Source organism: Zosterops lateralis (assembly GCF_965231275.1).
Source record: "Zosterops lateralis genome assembly, chromosome: 1".
In the NCBI taxonomy this organism is placed as follows: Eukaryota; Metazoa; Chordata; class Aves; order Passeriformes; family Zosteropidae; genus Zosterops; species Zosterops lateralis.
In genome coordinates this window covers 32,045,336-32,065,790 of record NC_139762.1, presented here as the reverse complement: position 1 = coordinate 32,065,790, position 20,455 = coordinate 32,045,336, and the positions used below count along the sequence as shown (strand labels likewise).

Here is a 20,455-nt window from a genome sequence, read left to right as displayed (position 1 = left end):
AAGCAGCAGCCCTGAATCTCTTGTTCTATTTTGCTTTCTTGCTGATTTGCTTTGGGACTGATTCACTTCTGGCCACTGCGAGTGACAGGAATGGCTACAGAAATCGCCTATTTTGGCAGCAGGGTTTTGCAGAAGACCAGAGTTTTGCAGTGGTGATACACAGCATACCCCAGCCCTTTGACTAATACAAGAGGAAGACGGGCTTCTTCCTGAATTTTGACAGCAGCACCTGGGAGGAGGGAGGCCTGGGACCCCCCTCTCCGAGAAGGGTCACCTCTCAGGCGTCCATGGAGTCCCGTGTCCCGCGGCAGCCGGGCCGGCTCGGGCCGGGGAGGTGTGCGGGCGCCGTGCCGGGGGCGGGCCGGGGAAGGTGCCGTGCCTTTGGCCCCGGGGCGGGGCTGCCGTGCGCCCTGCCCGTGCATTGGGTCTGCAGACATACATAAGTATAGCCGGGCTGGGCTCGCCACGCTCCTCTACCCCCCGCCCCCAGCCCTGGAAGAGAAGGGGGAGAGAAACAAGAAGGAAGGGGGGGAAAAATCCCGGTGAGGTCATTCCAATGAGAGCGCAGGAGGCGAGCGGACAAGGTCGACTTTCCCGGCGGAGGCGCAGCCCTTAGGAGCGCGGAGCCGCGCACCCGCCGCCGGCCCGGCACCTTGGAGAGCTCCGCCGTGCCGGGGCCGCGCTCGGGGCCGCGCCCGGGGCCGCGCCTGGAGCCGCTCTCGGGGCCGCGCCTGGAGCCGCTCTCGGGGCCGCGCCCGGGGCCGCGCCTGGAGCCGCTCTCGGGGCCGCGCCCGGAGCCGCTCTCGGGGCCGCGCTCGGGGCCGCGCTCGGGGCCCGGCGGCGCCGGGGCCGGGGCCGTCCCTCGGTAGCGCCCGGCGGCCGCGGATGCGCCGCTCCGCCCCGGCTGCCGGCCAAGGAAGAAAAGTTTGGGGGCGACTTGGGGCCGCGGGAGCGCCCGAGGAGGAGGATGCGCGGTTTCCCCGGCTGATCGGGAAGGAAGGATGACCGAGGGAGGATGTGCACCAGCAGCCAGATCATCGGGAGCCTCCTGGTGCTCTCCGTGCTGGAGATAGGGTTAGGGGTGTCCAGCGTGGCCGTGGGGGCGGTCAGTTTCAGCCTGGTCCTCACAGAGCAAAAACCTCAGCTGGGAGACTCTTCTCCGGTATGGAGCGGGGTGTGTGTACGTTAGCCATTTCACTCTCTCTTTAACTCTTTATGGTGATGATCAGACCGTGCCAAGGCATCCCCTTTCCCCCTCCCTCCCCTCCCCTCCCTCCCCGGGTGCATGTCGCGCCGGCCGCGCCGGGTCCATGTTCGGTGTGCTTGGGGCACGGGCTGCAGAGCCGAGGGGCGAGGGGGAGGCTCGGCGGGCACAGATGTGTGTGTTGGGCGGGGGGAGACCTCTTCTCTCTCACTGCTTTCCGCTTTTCGGTATTGCTGTGAGCAATTGAACTTTCTCTGAACCCCCTCTCACACCTGGGAAAGCCCGATGGATGCTTCGCGTGAAACCCGGGCCACAGCGTACGGTCTTTAAATTGACTGTGAGTTTTGCTTTTTGGAATGAACAGCCCTCTCCATGATGAGGAGACTGTCAAAAGGTGCTTTAAATTAATGTCAAGGGTATGCCAGCTGAGTCCTGAGCTTTTGGAGGAAAAATAGAAAGAGGCATTGGGAAGGAGAGAGAGAGAAAGATGTTCTCATCATATACTGGGTGCTCTGAGCTTCTTGTAAAACGAGAAAAAAAAAAAAAAAAAAAAAAAAAAAAAAAAAAAAAACCCACACCCAATAATGGGTTAATAGAAGCAGCATGGTCATATCACAGAGCATTTCTCACTTCCCAAAAATGTTTCTTATTTTCCCAGTTTGAGATATGCATGTTTCCAGGAAGGATTTTCCTCCAAATGGTTATTTATATTTATTAAACAAAGAATAGGAAATGTTGAATATTCAGATATTCAGTCTAAACATGAGTGGGCATTTTTGAAGTCCAAAGCTGGTTTTGGCCAGGTTCTATTGTACAGCAGTATTTCTAAAAGGATTGTTTGCTTTGCTTCAGATAACATGATAAATGTAAAACACTCTCGATTATTCACCAGCATAACCTCCTCTAATTTACAGATTCATTCAGACAAAGTACTTCATGTAATATCTTCACTGTCAATAATTATTCATTATTGACAACAGTGATAAATATTTTTGGCAGTATATAAACATGCAGAAAATTCTGCACTGCAGAACAGATAGGTGAGAAATGAAAATGAAGACTAGATCAGACAGGTAATGATATTATCAAAATCACTTCATAAAGGGAGGTTTCTGATCATTGTTAATGAAGAAAAAATTGCTTAAAACCATGTGTCTAGCTGAAGATTTAATGGCAAAGGTCTATTTCCTGTGTTTCACTGAGGTCAAAGAGCTTTGATCAGTCAGTGGGATCAGTATTTTATGCAGTGATTGCATTTTGTGACAATGCTATCACAGCTGATATAATTTCATGACAATGCACATTTCCTGCATAACTGCCTCATTCATTTTTATGCTGTTACCCCAGAGTTTGTACTAGGCATAGATTAAGATTCTATTCTATTAGATGTTGGCTTCCAAGGACATTATAATAGTAGTAAGAGACAGATACAGTGTAAAAGGGAGTAAGTGAGTATAAAGAAAAAAAAAAAAACAAAGCTGAGTGGTATAACAGGTGGTTGCATTAACACACCAGCAGTCTGGCTGATTTAGAGCTGTTCATTAGTAGAGTTTTAGAGAGGAATAAGACAAAGGAATTTTAGAGAGGACAGTAAAGGGGTTTTGCAAATGTATATAGGAAATTATTCTCATATGTGAGTGCAGAGGCATGGAAGGTAACCCAAAGGGACTTGTTTGCAAATGTAACAAGTGGACAAAGGATGCCCACAACCAGAGCCAGCAGAGGCTGACATCAAGTGCTGGGAACTGAGCAAAAGCTGCAGGTTAAAGAGGCAGAGAGAGGCCTTAAAGAAAATGCAAAGTGGAAGCAAGAGGCTTATGTTTCATGTAGCAGAGGAAATGAGAAAATCAAACTGACGTGCAGAGTGGGGTGACATTTCTAAAGGCTGACTTACTTTTCCTTGAACTAAAGATCTGTGATTTCAATTGTCACCATTATACCACTCTTTTTGTACTAGTCCAGCAGTTCAAACTGTTAAGTTGCATTGTTCTGACTAGGGGGACTAGCAGGTGAGTCAGGCTGGCCAAGAAAGGGGCCAGAGATTTACCATTCTCCAGGGAGTCTTAGGGCCATGGGTAACTAGTTTCAAATTTAAACAACTGGACAAAGGTTTGTTTGGACAATCCTCAGGACTGTCCTGCTGCAGAAGTGGCATAAGCCTCTTATGCGCTTCTTACTGCTCACTGTAGCTTACACTGAGCTTGTGTTGCCTGTATTAAAGGAATGTCTTGCATAAAATATGGGGTTTTTTTTCCAATTCACACTCTTGAATCAGGGTTTTCCTTTGAGAAGTGAACACTAAGGAAAAGAAGAGAACATTAAAGAAAAAGTAATTCTTTGACATCTTAAGATACAAAACATTTAAGTTGAACAGTGTCATTCCTTCTGTTGCAATTTACTTGGAAATGTACAGAAAACCTTTGACCCTGTTCTATCCTTTTATGTGGGTGGAACTCAGCAGAGACCCAAGTTCATAAGGAAGTAGATGAAGATAGCATCACCATGGAAACCTTAACCTGAATTCCTAAAATTTGGGCATCTTAAAAATCATGCACATTCTATCTTCTATACTTCAAGCCTCCCTATGATGCTTTGCACTTGATGAACATTAGCTTTACTATTTAAAAAGTTATTCTTATTGTTCATTGTCTCCATTCAGACAGATGATTTACTAACATACCTAATTTTAACCATGTGAATTCCGTCCATAGCATTATGGATACAAGTCAAGTTAAAAGCATGGGCTGAAGTACCCTGATCATTGCATTATGTATTTGCAAGCCAGGGAAAGTAGACTACACCAGAATGAAGAAATTGAAAGCCTAGGTAATGTCTGTATCAAAAAACACATAAAAATGGGAAAGAAGAAGTTTCAAATCTGTTGTTCTCATTGGAGTTGAATTGGATTAAGATAGTACAAGTTGTTTAAAAAGTAGCCATAAGAAAACAACTGAAGGTGTGACTGTCTTCTCAAATTATCTGGAGCATGTGGAGACAACTATCCAGTTTACATCATCACCAATCTGTTCTTTTTAAAATAGGCCATGGCTGTTAACTTGCAAACAAAATGCTAAAACAAACCCACAATAAAAACAGTCCCAAATACCCTAAAGTTCACACATTGTTGGTTTCTGAATTTTCTTTCTGTTTGTTATGTTTGTATTGGGATAAACTATTCTACAGGCTGTAATCAGTGTCTCCCAGATTTCTTTGTTTCCCAGAAACTGAGGGATATTTCTGAAATCCACCATTCCAATTCAGTTATATGACGTACTATAGAATAATTAAATCAATGAGAATGCTGAACCACTAACAATAACATAGTAAGAATGACAGCATCCGTAGCAAAGGCTTTTGCACAAACAACAGAAGTCAGAAGATAATCAACCAAAAAGTATTCACAGATTTTTGTTTTTAATGGTCACACACTTCCCCATCTATATTTAGAACAATGGTTTCATCACGATCACTCTGAGTAGTGAATAGTTATTCATACACACACACATGTGTATGGCTCTAATCCTCATTTATACTGCAGTGGTGAATAAATCCTGGCTGTAATTGAGTCTCCCTCACAGAGAGAGAGAATGAGAGACAAAAGCCACATCTTTAGACAAATATGCCATCTATCTTCACATGGGAGAGAGATGCCCGATGATTCACTTATGGCTATGCCCCTCAAGAGTAATCATTTCTTCCTTTTTAAAGGCAAATATCTGAATGTATTTGAGAGATATGCACTTTCTGTATGTTGGTCTGTTTGCTTGTCTTTAGATAGAGGCAGAATTATTGTTTCCATGATTTGTGATTTTATCACAGTGGAAGTCTGCCTGCCTATTAAAAATCTGCAGTTGGTTACAGAAATCTGTTCCAAGTTGCCACTTGAAATATTTGATTTAAATTACTTTATTTTTTTTTTATCCAAGATTTGAAGGAAAAGAAAAACTGTCAGTCTGTATGGACTTTCCCAGAGCAAGAAAACCTTTTTTAGACTGTTAAATCAATGCTGGTGGCCTAAAATTTTGAACCACTAAATTTTACATCTAGATTTTACTGTTGCCAAGTTTCCTTTGGAAAGAACAGTCAAACTATTATTTTTTTCAAAAACAGCACGAAAAGAAAGAAAAAAAAATCACATTATTGTTTCACATGCAGACAAAATGCAGATGTGATCCTAGTTTATTTTAGCATATGCATTGCATTTTCATCAAACTGACCATATTTCTGTCTGGCTCCTGCTCGTGATGAAATGAATCACAGGACTTTCAGTGAGTTCAGTAGAAGCTGGAAAGAATTCTGTACCTATAGATGGGGAAGGACATATTAAGGGTGGAAGCTTCTTGCCTTGCCTGGAGTCAGGACAATTCAATTGATTCAGCTGAGGTCTTTCAGTAGATTTTCTGTGTCATTTGCGGACTCCAGAGGCACAAAACAACCTGGAAGATGGTCCATCTAGTTCCTGGGTTGTATTTAGAGGATCTGTTGAATATAGACTGACTTAAGCATATGTTTAAATGTTTTACTACGATAAGACTTTAGTTCACCTGCAGGGGATAATCTTTATTACTTTTTTGAGATGTAATAGTCACACTCTGAAGCAAATACTTCATACAAAACAAACAAAAAAGCATTATTTTTATTTGTTACTCTGATAGGCTCTAAATAAAAAGTAAACAATAGTATTTTGCACTGAGAATTTAAGTATTTTTAGAGATGGATGGAGGTTTTTTGAATCACTGACACCAGGTAAATTTTCAGATTCAGAAACACACTTCTTAATTTCCTTGATTGTTTCTAAAAATCATTTCCCATTTTTAAAGCATCTCTGTAGGTCTATAACCAGATGAGTGGAAACACTAATCACAGGGACTGGGATGGAATTTAAACTGCTTGCATATGGCTTGAATCAGTGGGAAGTGGAGCAGCACCTGATCTGATAAGAGCCAGTCACACACTCCCAGAAAAGGTATTGGCTCAGATTAGACATGATTCAACACTATGCCTCAGTTATAACAGAGCCTCCCCTCTCAGCATGACAGATTTGGTGGTTTTGAGTTTGGCAATGTTGGGTTTTGGCAATGCTGTTGTTTCTGGTTCTGTTCTGTTTCTGGATGCCTTTCAGCCAGCTAGACATTCGTGTTCCCACAATCACTTGCATGAGACAACATCATTAGAAGTTTCCATCCCCCCTTTGCAAAAGATTGTTGTTTCTCTGTGGAGGTAATAGGCAAACCTAGTACCGAGGCTTGATCTTCTTGCCTGTTTTATTTTTTATTTAGTTTGATGTCTTTGTTTTCATGAGTAGATTCTGTGTCCTTTATGTCTGTGCTGAGAAAATTTAATCCTTGTTCTGAAATACTGCCTTGAAAGGGAGTCACAATTAGAGATAGCTCTTCTGCTTAGTTCATCCATTAGGGATTTCAGCTTTTTTCTCATTTGGATGGAGTTGAAACAACATTATTAAATAGAATCTTTATTTCTTTACATTACTAATTTCAAATTCCTGGTTATTGTCCTGGAAGTCACATGCTTCTGCAGTCTTAGTGTAAAACACAGAATTTTCTAGTTTACTACCTGACGAGGGTAGATAAAAGTGTAGCTGTAAATTCTGTCTTGATGGTTTAGTCTTCCAAGTAGAGTGTCATTTGAATAGGTATGATAGACTTGCATTTTCACTGTGTTATATTCCATTTTGGAATAATTTCCCTTCCTCTGTTTCATCATATACATATGGATGACTCATAGAGGACTTTCCATGCAGTGTATACGGTTTAACTGTCTTTTTTGTCATGAACAATGACTTGGGATCAAGCTATCCTTACATTCAACAGGTTTTCTCTACTATTTTGTTCAGACTATATCCAGGAAATTTTTCTATGTGCAGTTTTCATTTTTCAAGGGAATTTCACTCACCATTGATTCTGCTTTTTCAAAATATAAGACAGAAAGGTTTCTTAGCTTCAAGATGTAAAATTAAAATAGTTCCTTTTCTTCTGCATGGTGGAAAAAACCAAATCTTTGGCTTCCTGCAGATTAACTAAAACTGAATCTTTTTTTCAGACTACCAGGAACAAAGTAGCCATTTTCCAGAAGTGAAAGAAGCCAAGTCTTTTGTTCCAGAAAATATGAAATAGGGATGGATCCAAACCACAGAACTGGAATATAAATTGAGATTTTAGCCTTCTTACCAAAATTTATGGGGTTTTGGACCTGAGGTTTTGTTTCAAGACAATATTCAATATAAAGTAAATTAAAGCAGTCTCAAACATTCCCCTTTTCTGGGAGGTCTTTGGGGTACTTTTCCAAAGTTCAACAGACAAAAAGAGACATTTTGCAATATGCATATGGAACATTAGCAGGTACAGCTGCAGTGTGAATGACAAAAACTCCACAGACAAACAGACGCTACTGCATCACCTTGCAATCACACTGGTGCTATCAGAGTGACTCTGACTTTGGTGGGTCTGTGGTGAATCATCACTGAAAGCGGGATTGAGGCACTCAATCTCTAAGTAGCTTTTGTGTTTTGTAGCATCTTTCGTTCTTTGGATGCTTTACCATTCACCCAAGAGGGGTTATGCCCCTGTCTATTACTTGATGATACATTCTCAAAAACTCATAGAATCACAGAATCATACAACAAGGATTAGAAGGGACTTTAAAGATGATCTAGTCCCAACTATCCCTGCCATGGGCAGATACACCTCCTACTAGACCAGATTGCTTAAGGCCTTGTATAACTTGGCCTTGAACATTGTCACAGTTTGGTCATCCACAGCCTCTCTGGGCAACCTGTTCCAGTGCCTCATCACCTTCCTAGCAACGAATCTCCTCCTAATAGCTAGTCTAAATATTCCCTCTTCCAGTTACCTCTTTACTCCTTATTCTGTAACTCCAATTCCTGATGAAGAGTCCCTCTCCAGCTTCTCAGATATTGGAAGGTTGCTATGAGGTCTCCACTCAAACCCAATGATCCTTGTGGGTTACTTCCAACTCAGAGTATTTTGTCAATCTGTGAATCTCTGAACCTTCTCTTCTTCCAGGCTGAACAGCCCAAACTTTCTCCACCTACCTTCTTCGGGGAGATGCTCCTGCCCTCGTACCAACTTCCCAGCCCTTCTCTGAACTCGCACCAACAATTTCAATACATGACTTCTCTGCTAGTCTTGACGCAAAATGTATGTATAGGAGGTATGGATAAGTCTGAAACCAAAAGTAACCCTATAATCAATAGGGTCTGGGTGGAATTGGCAATCTATGTAGGTTTTTAAGTGAGCCTTTCAGTCTTCTAGCATTTTATGATTTTTTTAAAATTATGAAAAATAATTAAAATGGAAGTCCAATGATGAGACATTTGTTTAAAAAAGTTCCAGCTGAAATTCCCTCTCTGGCTTCCAGGGCATTTTGTAGGGCTTATTAACTTAGTTTATCCTTAATGAAATGATTTAGCTTTATTCTCTGCATGAATAGTGAACACTTCAACAACTGAGCATTCTTTACAAGAAGCTTATCTTCAGTGATATATTCCTTTTCCACTCTTGATTTATTGTATTTTCAGTATAAGTCTGTTTTCCAAAGTTACCTCAGGTAAGTTAGGTTACATGGTTAGATAATACATGGTTAAAAATACAACTGCATTTAAAGAGCCATGAGATTGGCTGGTAAAAATTGATTAAGGACAATCAATGCTCAAGTAGAAAGGAACAAGTCCTCACCATGACAGTATTAGTTAGTCAAGGGTAAACTGTAGTCCAGAGTAGCTCAACAGTTACAAACCAAGTTTTACTGTTATGACATATTGACATGAAGTCTTCTGGGATAGCCAAGAACAAAGAGACAGAGAGTGTGTCAAGACAAAAGAACCCCTGATAGCTGTATTCCAGTTGGCAGCATTATAAAATAGAATATTCTAAGTAAAAGACACTTTCAATCTGATTTTTACTTCATCCTTTTTCTGCTACAAAGAACTAGTGTAGTTTTTCCCATTCACTTTTCCACTTTTCACTACTGCTGATCACAACACTGAGACATCAAAAATTTTACAAGAAATTGCTATAGCACCACCACCACCACCACCACCAAAAAAAAAAAAAAAAAAAAAAAAAAGTGTTAAGTCTCTATGCTATCAAAAAGCAGAGAACAGAGTCAATCATATATCCCACTGAAATCCTATATCCCACTGAAATCCTAACCTTTCTAAATGTCTCCACATTGAAAAGCTTGGCTAAAGAAACTCTACATAAGCAGTGTTTCTGAGCCATGGGTATTACTAGTACTCTTCATACGGCAGGTTTTCACTGTTTCCAGTGAATCAGCCTTAGAAGAGAGTGGTAAACTTGGGTCATAAGTTTGAAAGCTTTGCATGAGGTTTAATTGCCTGACCCCGTGGCTCAAGGTCATCCATTGGTTTTAATTGCAAAATGCCTGCTGACATAAATAAATATCCATAGTGGGTTTTAGGCAAGCCCTTTCTCTATGAATGCAATACACTGTCATCTTAAAAAAAAAACCCAACTTAAATAACATTAATCCTTTGCTACTGCACAAATGCTTTTCTTCCAAGGTTTTTAACATAATCAGGCACTTGAGTACATTTGGTTTCACAGCTTGTTTATCTCATAGCCATACAGATTATAAAACTTCAGCATGACCTCAGGATTAAACAGAAGGATGTGGAGGAAGTATGAATATCCAATTCCTATGAGTTAAAATACAAAGAATTTTTTTAGTTCTTTAACTATGGAACATTATTCCTTGCCTATATGTACAAATACAGTAGATGTCAAGAGAGAAAATACATACAGAGTATGCAAAACACAATACAATATTACAAAATCATAGAATTTCTCAAGTTGTAAGGGACTCATAAAGATCATCAAGTCCAATTCAGAATCATATGGCTAATAGTAGCATCCAGAGTGCTCCTTGACCTCTGACAGACTTGGTGCCATGATCCCTCTCCTGGGGAGACCCTGTTCCAGTGACTGACCACTCTCACAGCAAAGAACCTTCCTTTGATGAAACTTCACTCCATTTCCTTGTGCCCTTTCATTGATCATCAAAGAGAGAAGATCAGCACCTCTCCCTCTGCTGCCTGCCTTGAGAAAGGTGTAGACTGTGTAGAGGTCACCCCTCAGCCTTCTCTTCTTCAATCTGATCAAACCAAGTGACCTCAGTTGCTCATCACAAGTCTTGCCCTTGAGGCCTTTCACCATCTTGGTCATGCAGCAATCCTCCTCTGGACACACTTGAATAGTTTGATGCTTTTCTGATACTGAGGCATCCAACTCAGCACACAATGCTCAAGAAGGAGCTGCACCAGAGTACAATAGAGCAGGGCAATCACTTCCCTCAACCAGGTTGCGATGCTGGTTTTGGTGTACCCCAGGGCATGGTTGGTCTTTTTTGCTGCCAGGGCACTACTGTCTCACATTGAATTTGTCATCAAGCCAGATACCCAGATCTCTTTCTCTGTGGCTGCTTTCCAATCTCTTGACCCCTAATATTTATGTATAATCAGGATTATGCTGTCCTAGGTGCAGAATCTGGCACTTGCTCTTGTTAAATTTCATGTGGTTGGTGATTGCCCAGCTCTCAGGTCTATTAACATCTCTCTGTAAGGCCTCTCTACACTTAAAAGAGTTCATGGCATCTCCTAGTCTAGTATCATTAGCAAACTTAATGTACATTTAACTACTGCATCCAGATCTTTACTCTAGGTAGTCAGATGCTTTAAGCAGAATATAATAACCCCTTGTTTTGAGAACCTTGTACCTTAGGGCTCATAGATTAGTTTCATTGATTCAAACTGGAGCCAAATTAAAGCCTTCCTGAAAAAATGGGTGATCTTCTCTTTCATACTTTCATACTTTCAGCTTTGAAGGTAAATTATCAAGCCTACAGTTTTTTAAACTAGTTAACAAGTTAAAACTATCTATGATGATATCTTCAAACTCTAATTAATTTTTCTATATACAAAAATTTCCTTTCAATCCTATTCAATCACTGCAGAGAGAAAATATATTATTAATCCACTTTATCAAGTCTGACTGAATAGAACTTAATTACAAAGATGTCTTCAACAAATTTCATTTGAGGTTTCTGCATATTGAGAAATACAAAACATGACGTGTGATAATCTGAAGCATGCCTTAGGTTGAAGGCAATCTGCAATGGCAGGACTGGGAGTGAAACCCCAAAACTTCACAGAAAGCCTGAGTGAACACTTAAAAAGCAGATGTGATAATATGAAATCTTCTTTGTCAGTGGGAAAGGTGCAGAGGGAGCATTGCCCCTGGTGATTTGTTTTGTTTTATTGCTATTCCAGTCAGTGGGTTCTAGCAGCAATTACCAGTTGTGTGTTCTGGTATGTCCTGAGCCATTCAGCACCATGGTCCACATGACCCAGCCCTCTCCATAATCAGATCAGTATTAAACTCACCTCCCATGCTTAGTGTAAAGGTAAATAATACATAAAATTTATCCACATTCATTATGGGGAACTGTTTTCATGGGTCTAACTCAAAGTAAAAAGATACCTCAAGGCTTATACTTACCTATACACATGAACTACTTTAGTTAGAGGGAGATAAACTATGAGTTAAAGCAACTCCTCAACTGAAATAGTGAAGTTGCAAAATTTTAGAGGGTAAGTGAGAAGTACCTGCAATATATTACATAGACTCTGAATGCTGTATAGAAATTCTTAGGGTTTTGGGGTTTTTTTCATTTCTTATGCAACAGCCAGGTCTTTTCTATGATTTAATTCTAAATCGGGGTCAAGCAGAACCTTTTGCTAGAAATACCAATGCAAAAATAGTGTGGAAAACTCCGGTTTTAAAATTATAAAATTACTTCCCAATGGGGGAGTAGGATTAGCTTTATTGAAAATAAGTAGCGTAGATTTCTTAATTAAGGAATTTATGAGGTATCATGGAAATCTTTTGACAGCATTGATGGAGAAGGCTCTACTGCTTTCATACAGCTACTGTAGTTCCTACCATGACTGCTCCCCTGGGAACTATTCATTGTTTTCTTTGTTAAACTTTTCTGGGAGGAAAAAGACATCAGAGGACATTACGGGTCTTTGACAGAGGTCAATATTAAGCATTATCATCTATTTTTGTAAGGTGGTAGCCAGTTCTCTGATTTTGGTAATTAATTTTTGCTTAATGCTTGATGCTACAATTAGCAGATCAGTTTGTGTGAGGGAATGTAAAAAAAAGTACAGATACCTTCATGCTATCTCTTGTGAATTGGGCTATCAAGAGTCTGAAACAGACTCTTCTGCATGCCCAGAGTAGTCACACCAACAGATGTATTCATATTTACACCTGCACCCACGGACATAACTGAATGATATTCTTGCCCTGAGTTCCACTCTCTTGAAGACAACAATCCATATGTGATTCTTCAGTGGTTCAGATGGTAGGATCAGGGCATTAAGTCCCTATGCTATGCTTAGAAGTAGATGATTTCAATTATTGACTAGTAGATTGCTCAACTTTTCTGAGAGAAAAAGAAAACAATAAAACGGCATTTTTATGCTTGCAACGCTGGAATTTTTTTTCCAACTTGTTTACCCAAGCAGCTTAAAATTCAGATTTTCTTTCTTTTCTCATGAGTTATCATGGTCACTCGGACTTCTCATTCCAGTTTCTTATCTGATAAGAGTCTTTATGGTTGGGTTACAACCTCCTGAAACATAAGGTTTGTGACAAAAATGCTGACAACTGTAACCATTGCCTAAACTGTGGTCACCACCACAGCAACACAGCAGGATTTGAACTTCATACCTTAAATGATGAAATAATGTTTGGTTTCTTGTTTTTTGCAGTTCCTGCTTTGCGGCGTATGTGGAATATTGTGTGCCAAAAAAAAATCTGGACTTGTTGTAAGTTTTTCCACTGCATTCATAACACATAAATATTTGAAAGGCTTACTTATCTAATTTGAACTCTTTACTAGGGGCTTTCTGCATACAAGGGGTTTTGAGAAACAATTAGAAAAATTACAAGTCGGCAATCTAAAAAAAGCAATCAGCACTTTGGAAAGTTATAAAAAACAAGGCAGTTCTGAAATGGCCTGTGTAGGTAATGCTATTTAAGCCATACATCCCTATTTATCGGTATCTGGATAAACTTTGATTGGAAATCACTTGACATAGATTTATGTCAAGTCAATAAATGCTTCACAATAACAGCACTGGACTGCATCTTCTCCCCTTCAAAAACCAAGACTGGCTTGCCATCTCAGTAAGGCTGCTGACTAAGTTTGTTTCTAGATATCATAGCCGTTAAGTGTTTAGCAAGTGTTTTTAGGAATCTAAAACACATGTATATAAGTTTTAAAGTGATGGAAAGTGTCTCTTCAGGTACAGTCATTTTCTGACTGCAGCAAAATGGTGTTATTACTCAACAAGTCACAGCAGAACTCTATATTAAAGGCATGATTTTATTTTAAGTGATAATGCCAGTTCTAATTTTCTATCAGCTTGATTATTCTGCCACATATAGAGGGAAGTCAGATAAAACAAGCATAAGTGTGACAGGAATCAAAAGTTCTCTCCAATTCTTTTTTAATATCAATGAGTTATCCTAAACTCTTTTAAAATGACAGTTCCATTTCTTAAAACATGTGTACTATAACCAGTTTCTAAAAGCCATCTGTTCCGGAGGTCTCAGGGAATAGTCACTTGCCAATGACTGCAATATACATCCTCAATGCCACAATCCTGATGAAATTCTCATCCCAGTTCTGTAGAGAAGTAAGGCTCCATAAATTTTTGCTACCACAGTAGATAAGTACATATACAAAGCCATATCGAGAAACATTAAAAGCCCATCTAGATCATCATCTGACAGGTCAGCAGTATCAAGGGAAGTGAATAAGACAGTTATTTAACATTGTCTCCATAAGGTCTTTTGCTCCTGAATCATTTGAAGTTAATGCACATTCTGAATCAGCGTAACATCTTTGTGATTAAAAGCAATAGGAGGTTCTTTTAAAAAGTCTCATTGATTGCAGCCTATTTCACAGCTTTCTAAAATTCCTATGAACATTTTAGCCAATTTAAAATCAACCAAACCAGCCAACCATATACCAAACTGACATTCTGTAAAGCAGCATCACAGATTTCTTTGTTGTTTCTTTTACTTCTTTGACCAGCACATTCACCTTTCAACGACCCCACAAAAGCTGCAGAAACCCTCCAACTGCTATCTGACTGAATAAATTATAATTGAGCAGGAGACCCAGTCAGAATGTACACAAAGTAAGAGAGATTCGCTACAAATACATGAGACATTCACTCCTGAGGCAGGGTGATAAACTGCGCAATAGAAAATTACGACACATTCTGTCATGTTACTGTTTTGCATGAACAGTTGGAAATCACTTTTGTGTTCTAGCAGTCCTATTGAATAGATTTTAACTTTACCTACTCATTTTACACCACTTTTTTTTACATGCAACATCAATCTTAACTCTTGTATACCAGAAGGTGATATATTCCCTTGGAGCAATGTGGGAGTTAAGAGAGTTAAAAACAAGTGTCTGTGCAGTGTTTTTCAGTCAATGGTGCTATCAAAGAACTGAACTATGGTTATAGCATATTTTATATGCATTAATCCATCTCTGAAAAATATTACTGTGACATAACCTCTCTTGTCTCTCCTGACAGATGATACTTTTTTCTGCCTGTTGCATCTGTGGACTAATAGGAGGAATCTTAAATTTTCAATTTCTTCGTGCTCTGACAAAGAAGTCATCTGCTCTCTATTCTTTGCATCTTGCCTCCATGTCTCTTGCATGCATTGGAATTGGTGGTTGCACCCTTTCTTCATGGCTCACGTGTCGGCTAGCCAGCTATGAACAAAGGCGAATGTTCTCAGAAAGGGAACATTCATTGCATCACTCCCATGAAATGGCAGAAAAAGTGAGTTGTGTGTCCTCCCTTCTTTGTTCTGCTTCTCCTGAAATGTTACTGTATGTGTTAATGTTTACAATTGGCAAGAGATGCATTCAGTTTTCAGTTTTATATGAGAAAGAGCTTCTGGAAAATGAAACGCTGCCATTCTGTGTAAGCTTTCTTATGTTGCATTAAATGGAGCTATTTTTAGGTACTGTATATTTGCAGTACATCCATTTCAATGAAGTACATCCATTTTCAGCATAATTCCATTGTATAGCTATTCAGGGGTTTAGCTGCTAAATATAGCACTTCCGAAATAATTGGAAGCCTTATTAATATGAATTATCATGTATTGTACTGTAAAACAAGCACAGAAAGCTTTCTGTAACCACATCATTGCATGCTTCCAGGATTTAATCAATTTCTTCCTCTCCCAAGTACTCAGCTTATAAATTAGGTTATTTAAACAGAAAAGCCACAGTTCACAAACATAGGTGACTTAACATAAGAATCTAAGGGCATTTTAGACACCTAAATTAAACTGGTCCCATTTGCAGCACTGAGCATTTACTTCCTTTGTGTATTAACAGGAAGCCTACCAAGATGTATAGGAACATAATTAGGTGCTAAAACTGAAGCTCCCAAAGCTGAGCACATAGGATCAAAACAGTTAATGGAATGGAATTCTTGAAATCACCTCCTTGACTTAATGGATCTGAGAAATATTTGAGGAGTTAAGTGTTCACTGTAACCCTGCACTTTGGATTTGGACTTAGTATCTATCCAATGCCTTTCATTTGAGAAATTAGCAGAAAAAAGAACAAAATTCAAGTGGAATGCCCACGTAAACCTCCACATGCAAGTTTGCATTACTGTTAAGTTCAAGAGTCTGTTGTCTACTAAAACATCTGAACAGCAGAGCAAGGATTAGTTCTCTCAGACTGTAGAATTGTTTTCAGATTCCCTGAAAAATACAGTTAAAAACGACTTGTCACTATTCTTTGGTTTCTTAACTGAGATGAGACTCCAAATAGAAAATATAAACTGAATTTATCTTAGATGATGTTTGAAATGTATTTTAAAAAGAGGATGTTTGAAACATTTTAAAAAGATGTTTAAAATGCATTTTAAAAAGTTAAATAGTAGAGGTTACAAAAGTAACATAAAGCAGGGTGATAAAATCAACAGACGAGATATATTTCTCCATCTCATTTTAAAATGAAGAATTCTAATGAGCTATTGGGCAAATACAGTCTTGTTGATGGAAGGCTAGATATTGACTTTCAGAGAGAATCTTGTCTCAACAAGGACAAAGACTGGAGAAAGGGAGGGAAAGGAAGAAGAAACATCTTGGAAAGAAAAAAAAAAACTTTCAAAATTAAAAAAAAAAAGCTGCCAACCCTATCAATTTGGGGTTAGGATGACCATGTGTAATAGTAGTTCACTGCCTACCTTCCTGGCCTGTTGACCTACTGAGCTTTTTGATATTTAGCAGCAAGGACTGCCAGGTGTCCACCTATCTTGGGTGAAGGACCACAATGTACATGCAGAGCAACCCCATTGCACACACTCAGCAGATCTGGGATGTGCCCCACTGAAGGCAGACTTCTTGCATGTCTGCTGTAGAGCCAAGTATGTATGTACACATGGCCTGACTTGGGACCTCTTAGACCCATAGACTGCTGATGGCAGCGTTGAGTACACTGGCTCATGGCATGCCCCTAAAAGATAATGAAGTCTACATAAAAACTTACATTAAATTAGACCCTGATTTAGAAAATAGCTTAGAAGTGTTTTATATATGACTATATTGTATATTTATACTGATATACAGTAATGTAGACATGTACTGCATGTGCATTTGTTTGTGCTATATTTATTGTATAATTGTTATATTTATATTAGAGATTGAGGGGTATTGAAATAACCGACCTGCCCAGCTGTCCGGTGATTCCCCCGACACCAGAGTTACCTCCAAGGTACGCTGAACACTAGGGAGCGACCATGTTGTTATGTCACTTCAGGAAGGGCCACCTCTACGAGGAAGTCATAGTTTCAGCTAATCAAAGTTGGCTGATGCTGTGATGTCACTCTGAGGCAGGAATGGTGCTTCCAGGTAGTGACATAACTCTATGTGGTGAACGCTGCAGTCTGGAAGTAAGTTGAGTATTTAAAATATTCACCCTAGTTACAGGCATCCAAATACTCTTATTTGGATGTAGCCACCATTGAATCACTCTGCTTCTAATCTGTGTGCTCCTTCATTCCCTGAATTCAGCAACTTTTTTAAAATTAACTTTTTTTTTTCTTTTTAATAGAAATTTTGGGGAAAATAAGTGGGTTTTTATACTTTCTGAAACTATGGTGATATTATAATAGCTGATGTTTGCAGATAATTCAGGTGATGAAGCTGACAAAAGGAAACTCATGAGTAGTCTTCTGACAGATCATTACTATCAAATTATGGCTGACTGGTAGTTACTATTAAATGGCTTTGGTATTCTTGGTCTCTTTCCCAGCTGACAAGTATCTTCAGTATACATCCAACAAAGGCTTTAGGCACCCACAAATAAGCAAATTATAGTGCCAGACAACCCCTAAACTGGGATCCATTGTCCAGTGGTAGGCATGCATGTTCCTCTTCAATATGTGAGGAGAATAAGGCACAATACCAAAACATCCAACACCATCATCTACAAATGGAGACTTGGGTGGTAGAAAATACTCAAAATTAGTTTCACACCTGATTTTCTCTGAAACTTATGCTTGATTCAGGAGTATTAATTGGCAAGGCTACTTGGTCTGATGACCCTAAGCTCACATTATAGAGAAGAATAGAACATCCCTTCTTTCAAAAACTGGGAAAGGAACAGTTAAGTCCTGTGATATGCTTTAAAATGTAGCTTGTAACACCTGAGAAAGGAGGCATCAGTGCTTTTTAACTTTATGTTACTCTGAGTTCTGGTCTCTGCTTGCCAAATATTGTGGATTAAAAGAAGAGAGAGATAGAGTAAGACTAATAGCAAAGACCAGGTTGTATAATTTTCTTCTCTTTACCACGAATCTCAGCTACTATGCTATAGATTTGGGCTCTTTCTTTCTGTCTTTCTCTTTCTGTCTAGCCCAATGAATGTTGCGTCACTTTTTTTACAGAAGCTTCCACAGGAAGTGGGACAAACAAATCCCCTTTAGTCCACACTTTATCCAAGTGTACCTAGGCGGAAGAAGAGGTGAATTTAATCTTTCCATGCAGAGAAGAGCCTCTGGTTACCATGCAACTATTTTAGAACTAGTCCAACACTGGCACCTCCACCTCATCTACATGAATTTTAGAAATAGCCCAAGCTGCATTTTTACCTGTACCCATTTTCCTCTTGCCATAGCTGAATGGTCTCTGTCATTGGGCATAAGCAGCAGATCACTTATTCCTGTGTCCAGATTCAATCTGGTATGAAATAGGCCTTGGACTGCTCAGAATAAGGTAGTTGCAACCATAAACTCAATGTGGCTTTGCAGCCTTGAAGATCAGGGAACTGTTTAATTAATGTAGCCATCTCTATGCTTAGACAGCTAAGGGGGTATTGTTTAGATTTCAATTTGAGAATTAGAAAATCTATCTCCAAGCAAATCTTGGTTTTGGTGCTTTAGGATTCTGACTCATGAGCCAGTCAGCTCACTCTGGGATGACTCACCTGCCACTGGAGAAGCAAAACCCGAACTGCTGAAAATTGTAGATTGGCATACTAAGGGAAAACTAAAATAAGTACTGTCCCAAGGGAAAACAAGCAGTTAAACCCCTTAGATCCTGTTTGGATCTAAATCTACTTCCCAAATGTCTATTTCAGCAAGCATTGAATGGCATCTGTTTGTAGCATGTCAGCACAGATAGAGGTTTGAATGGAAACAGAGATTTAACTACCATTTTATTCTTTTTTAGATCAGCACACAAGCTTGAGTTGATGCAATTTCAAAGGACAACATCACAACCTTGTAGAGATGCCACCAATGCTGTATATGTGGTCTGAGTGTAATGTCCAACTCAATCACTGAGTCTATCTGCTTTCAAATGTACCTAATTTATATAGGAAAAACCCATTTTTTTAAAAATAATAAGGTTTATAAAAATAAATAAAAATGTAAAGTGTTTCTGAATGTTTGAAATTCTGATTTTGTTCCAATTTCATCACAACCTTAGATAACTGAATTTTGAACACCCTACAATAATTCTAATTTTAATTAATGTTTTCTTTTCTTCTTCTAGGAAATGACAGACAACCTAAGCAATGGTGGCCCACATCTGATTTATAATGGAAGTGTATATTAAGAAATTTTTAAAAGTTCCATGGAAGGAAGTGGTTTTAGAATTTTCTTCAGGAAAAAAATAGACTCCAAGAAATTAAGAAAATGAAACTGTCTTAGCTTTTATGGCTCAAATGTCACAACTGCAGACCAACACAGTTGCAATTCCCTTTTAGAACCATGTTCAAAATTTGTCTCCTAAACATTTTGAGGATATACAATATTTATTCACTTCCTGGCTACTCTCTTTCAGTTTTTTGTCTGAATAATCTTTCTGAATTGTGATAGTATTTGAGATAAACTTCGCAAGACTCTTATTCTCATGAAGACTCAAAAATCAGAAGAAAAATAAACTGAACTGCATTTAGCCCACTCAAAGAAGAAGGCAGAGGAAGAATGGCTCAGGGGAATCTTTTTCTCCTCTCTACTTAGCAGCATCTGGTGTAATATGATGGCTCAGATCATGGCATGGTACAGCAACACATCTGCACAGTCCCTCTCCTCACATTTTGAATGCATCCTGCCTCAGTTTTGCCAGTAGATCAGATCAAAAGAGAGTGCAAACTCCTCTTCTAAAAAACTCCCATTTCACATCCAGAGTGTAAATGAACAGTGTGCTGAAAACAACACCAATGTCTTTGTTTTGAAAGACAGAATGCTCTAAGAATGCCATAAATCAAAACCTCAATAATGCCTTGTTGTAAAGAAATTGTAAATATTTCCAATTTGTGAATGAGGTATATTTCGTAATTTGTTCATAAAAGATGACAAATAAAATGAAATCCAAACCAGAGGTTTTAGAGAGATATTTTGGGGTTTTTTCTTGTTAGAAAGATATTGCAAAGCTGAACTGTCATGCTTGCTGTTTAGCACAATATATTGAAAAGTTTCTAAAAGAGTGAAACAAGCTCAGAAAGGAGAAAAATGGAGGCTGAACAGAGTCATGGTCAAGGTCAGAAGTTACTGGCAATTCTCCACACCAACAATAACGTTTGGGGGTATGTTAAAGCAGCAAGTATGCAGCTTTAACTGACCCCAAA

General features: G+C 39.3%; 1 protein-coding gene across 4 annotated transcripts; it reads left to right on the top strand.

Annotated features, from left to right (window-relative positions):
* The first annotated feature begins 905 nt into the window (after positions 1-905).
* Positions 906-20,146, top strand: TMEM196 (transmembrane protein 196). Of its 4 annotated transcripts, none has more exons than XM_083870482.1 (5): positions 906-1,180; positions 13,041-13,097; positions 14,886-15,140; positions 17,022-17,095; positions 19,378-19,444. In XM_083870482.1, the coding sequence occupies exons 1-5, from the start codon at positions 1,016-1,018 to the stop codon at positions 19,382-19,384; spliced, it is 558 nt and encodes a 185-aa protein (XP_083726608.1). In that variant the 5' UTR covers positions 906-1,015; the 3' UTR covers positions 19,385-19,444. The 4 variants fall into 4 exon arrangements, with proteins under 4 accessions (XP_083726608.1, XP_083726609.1, XP_083726606.1 ...); XM_083870480.1 differs by lacking the exon at positions 906-1,180 and adding an exon at positions 6,053-6,170; XM_083870483.1 differs by lacking the exon at positions 17,022-17,095 and having other exon boundaries at positions 19,378-20,146.
* Positions 20,147-20,455: the final 309 nt, after the last annotated feature.

Excerpts from the sequence above, each read along its gene's own strand:
- TMEM196 (XM_083870482.1), top strand. The coding sequence starts at position 1,016 with ATGTGCACCAGCAGCCAGATCATCGGGAGCCTCCTGGTGCTCTCCGTG. Across the intron at positions 1,181-13,040 it reads CGGTATGGAGCGGGGTGTGT|TTCCTGCTTTGCGGCGTATG; the intron begins GTACGTTAGCCA and ends TGTTTTTTGCAG. Across the intron at positions 13,098-14,885 it reads AAAAAAAATCTGGACTTGTT|ATGATACTTTTTTCTGCCTG; the intron begins GTAAGTTTTTCC and ends CTCTCCTGACAG.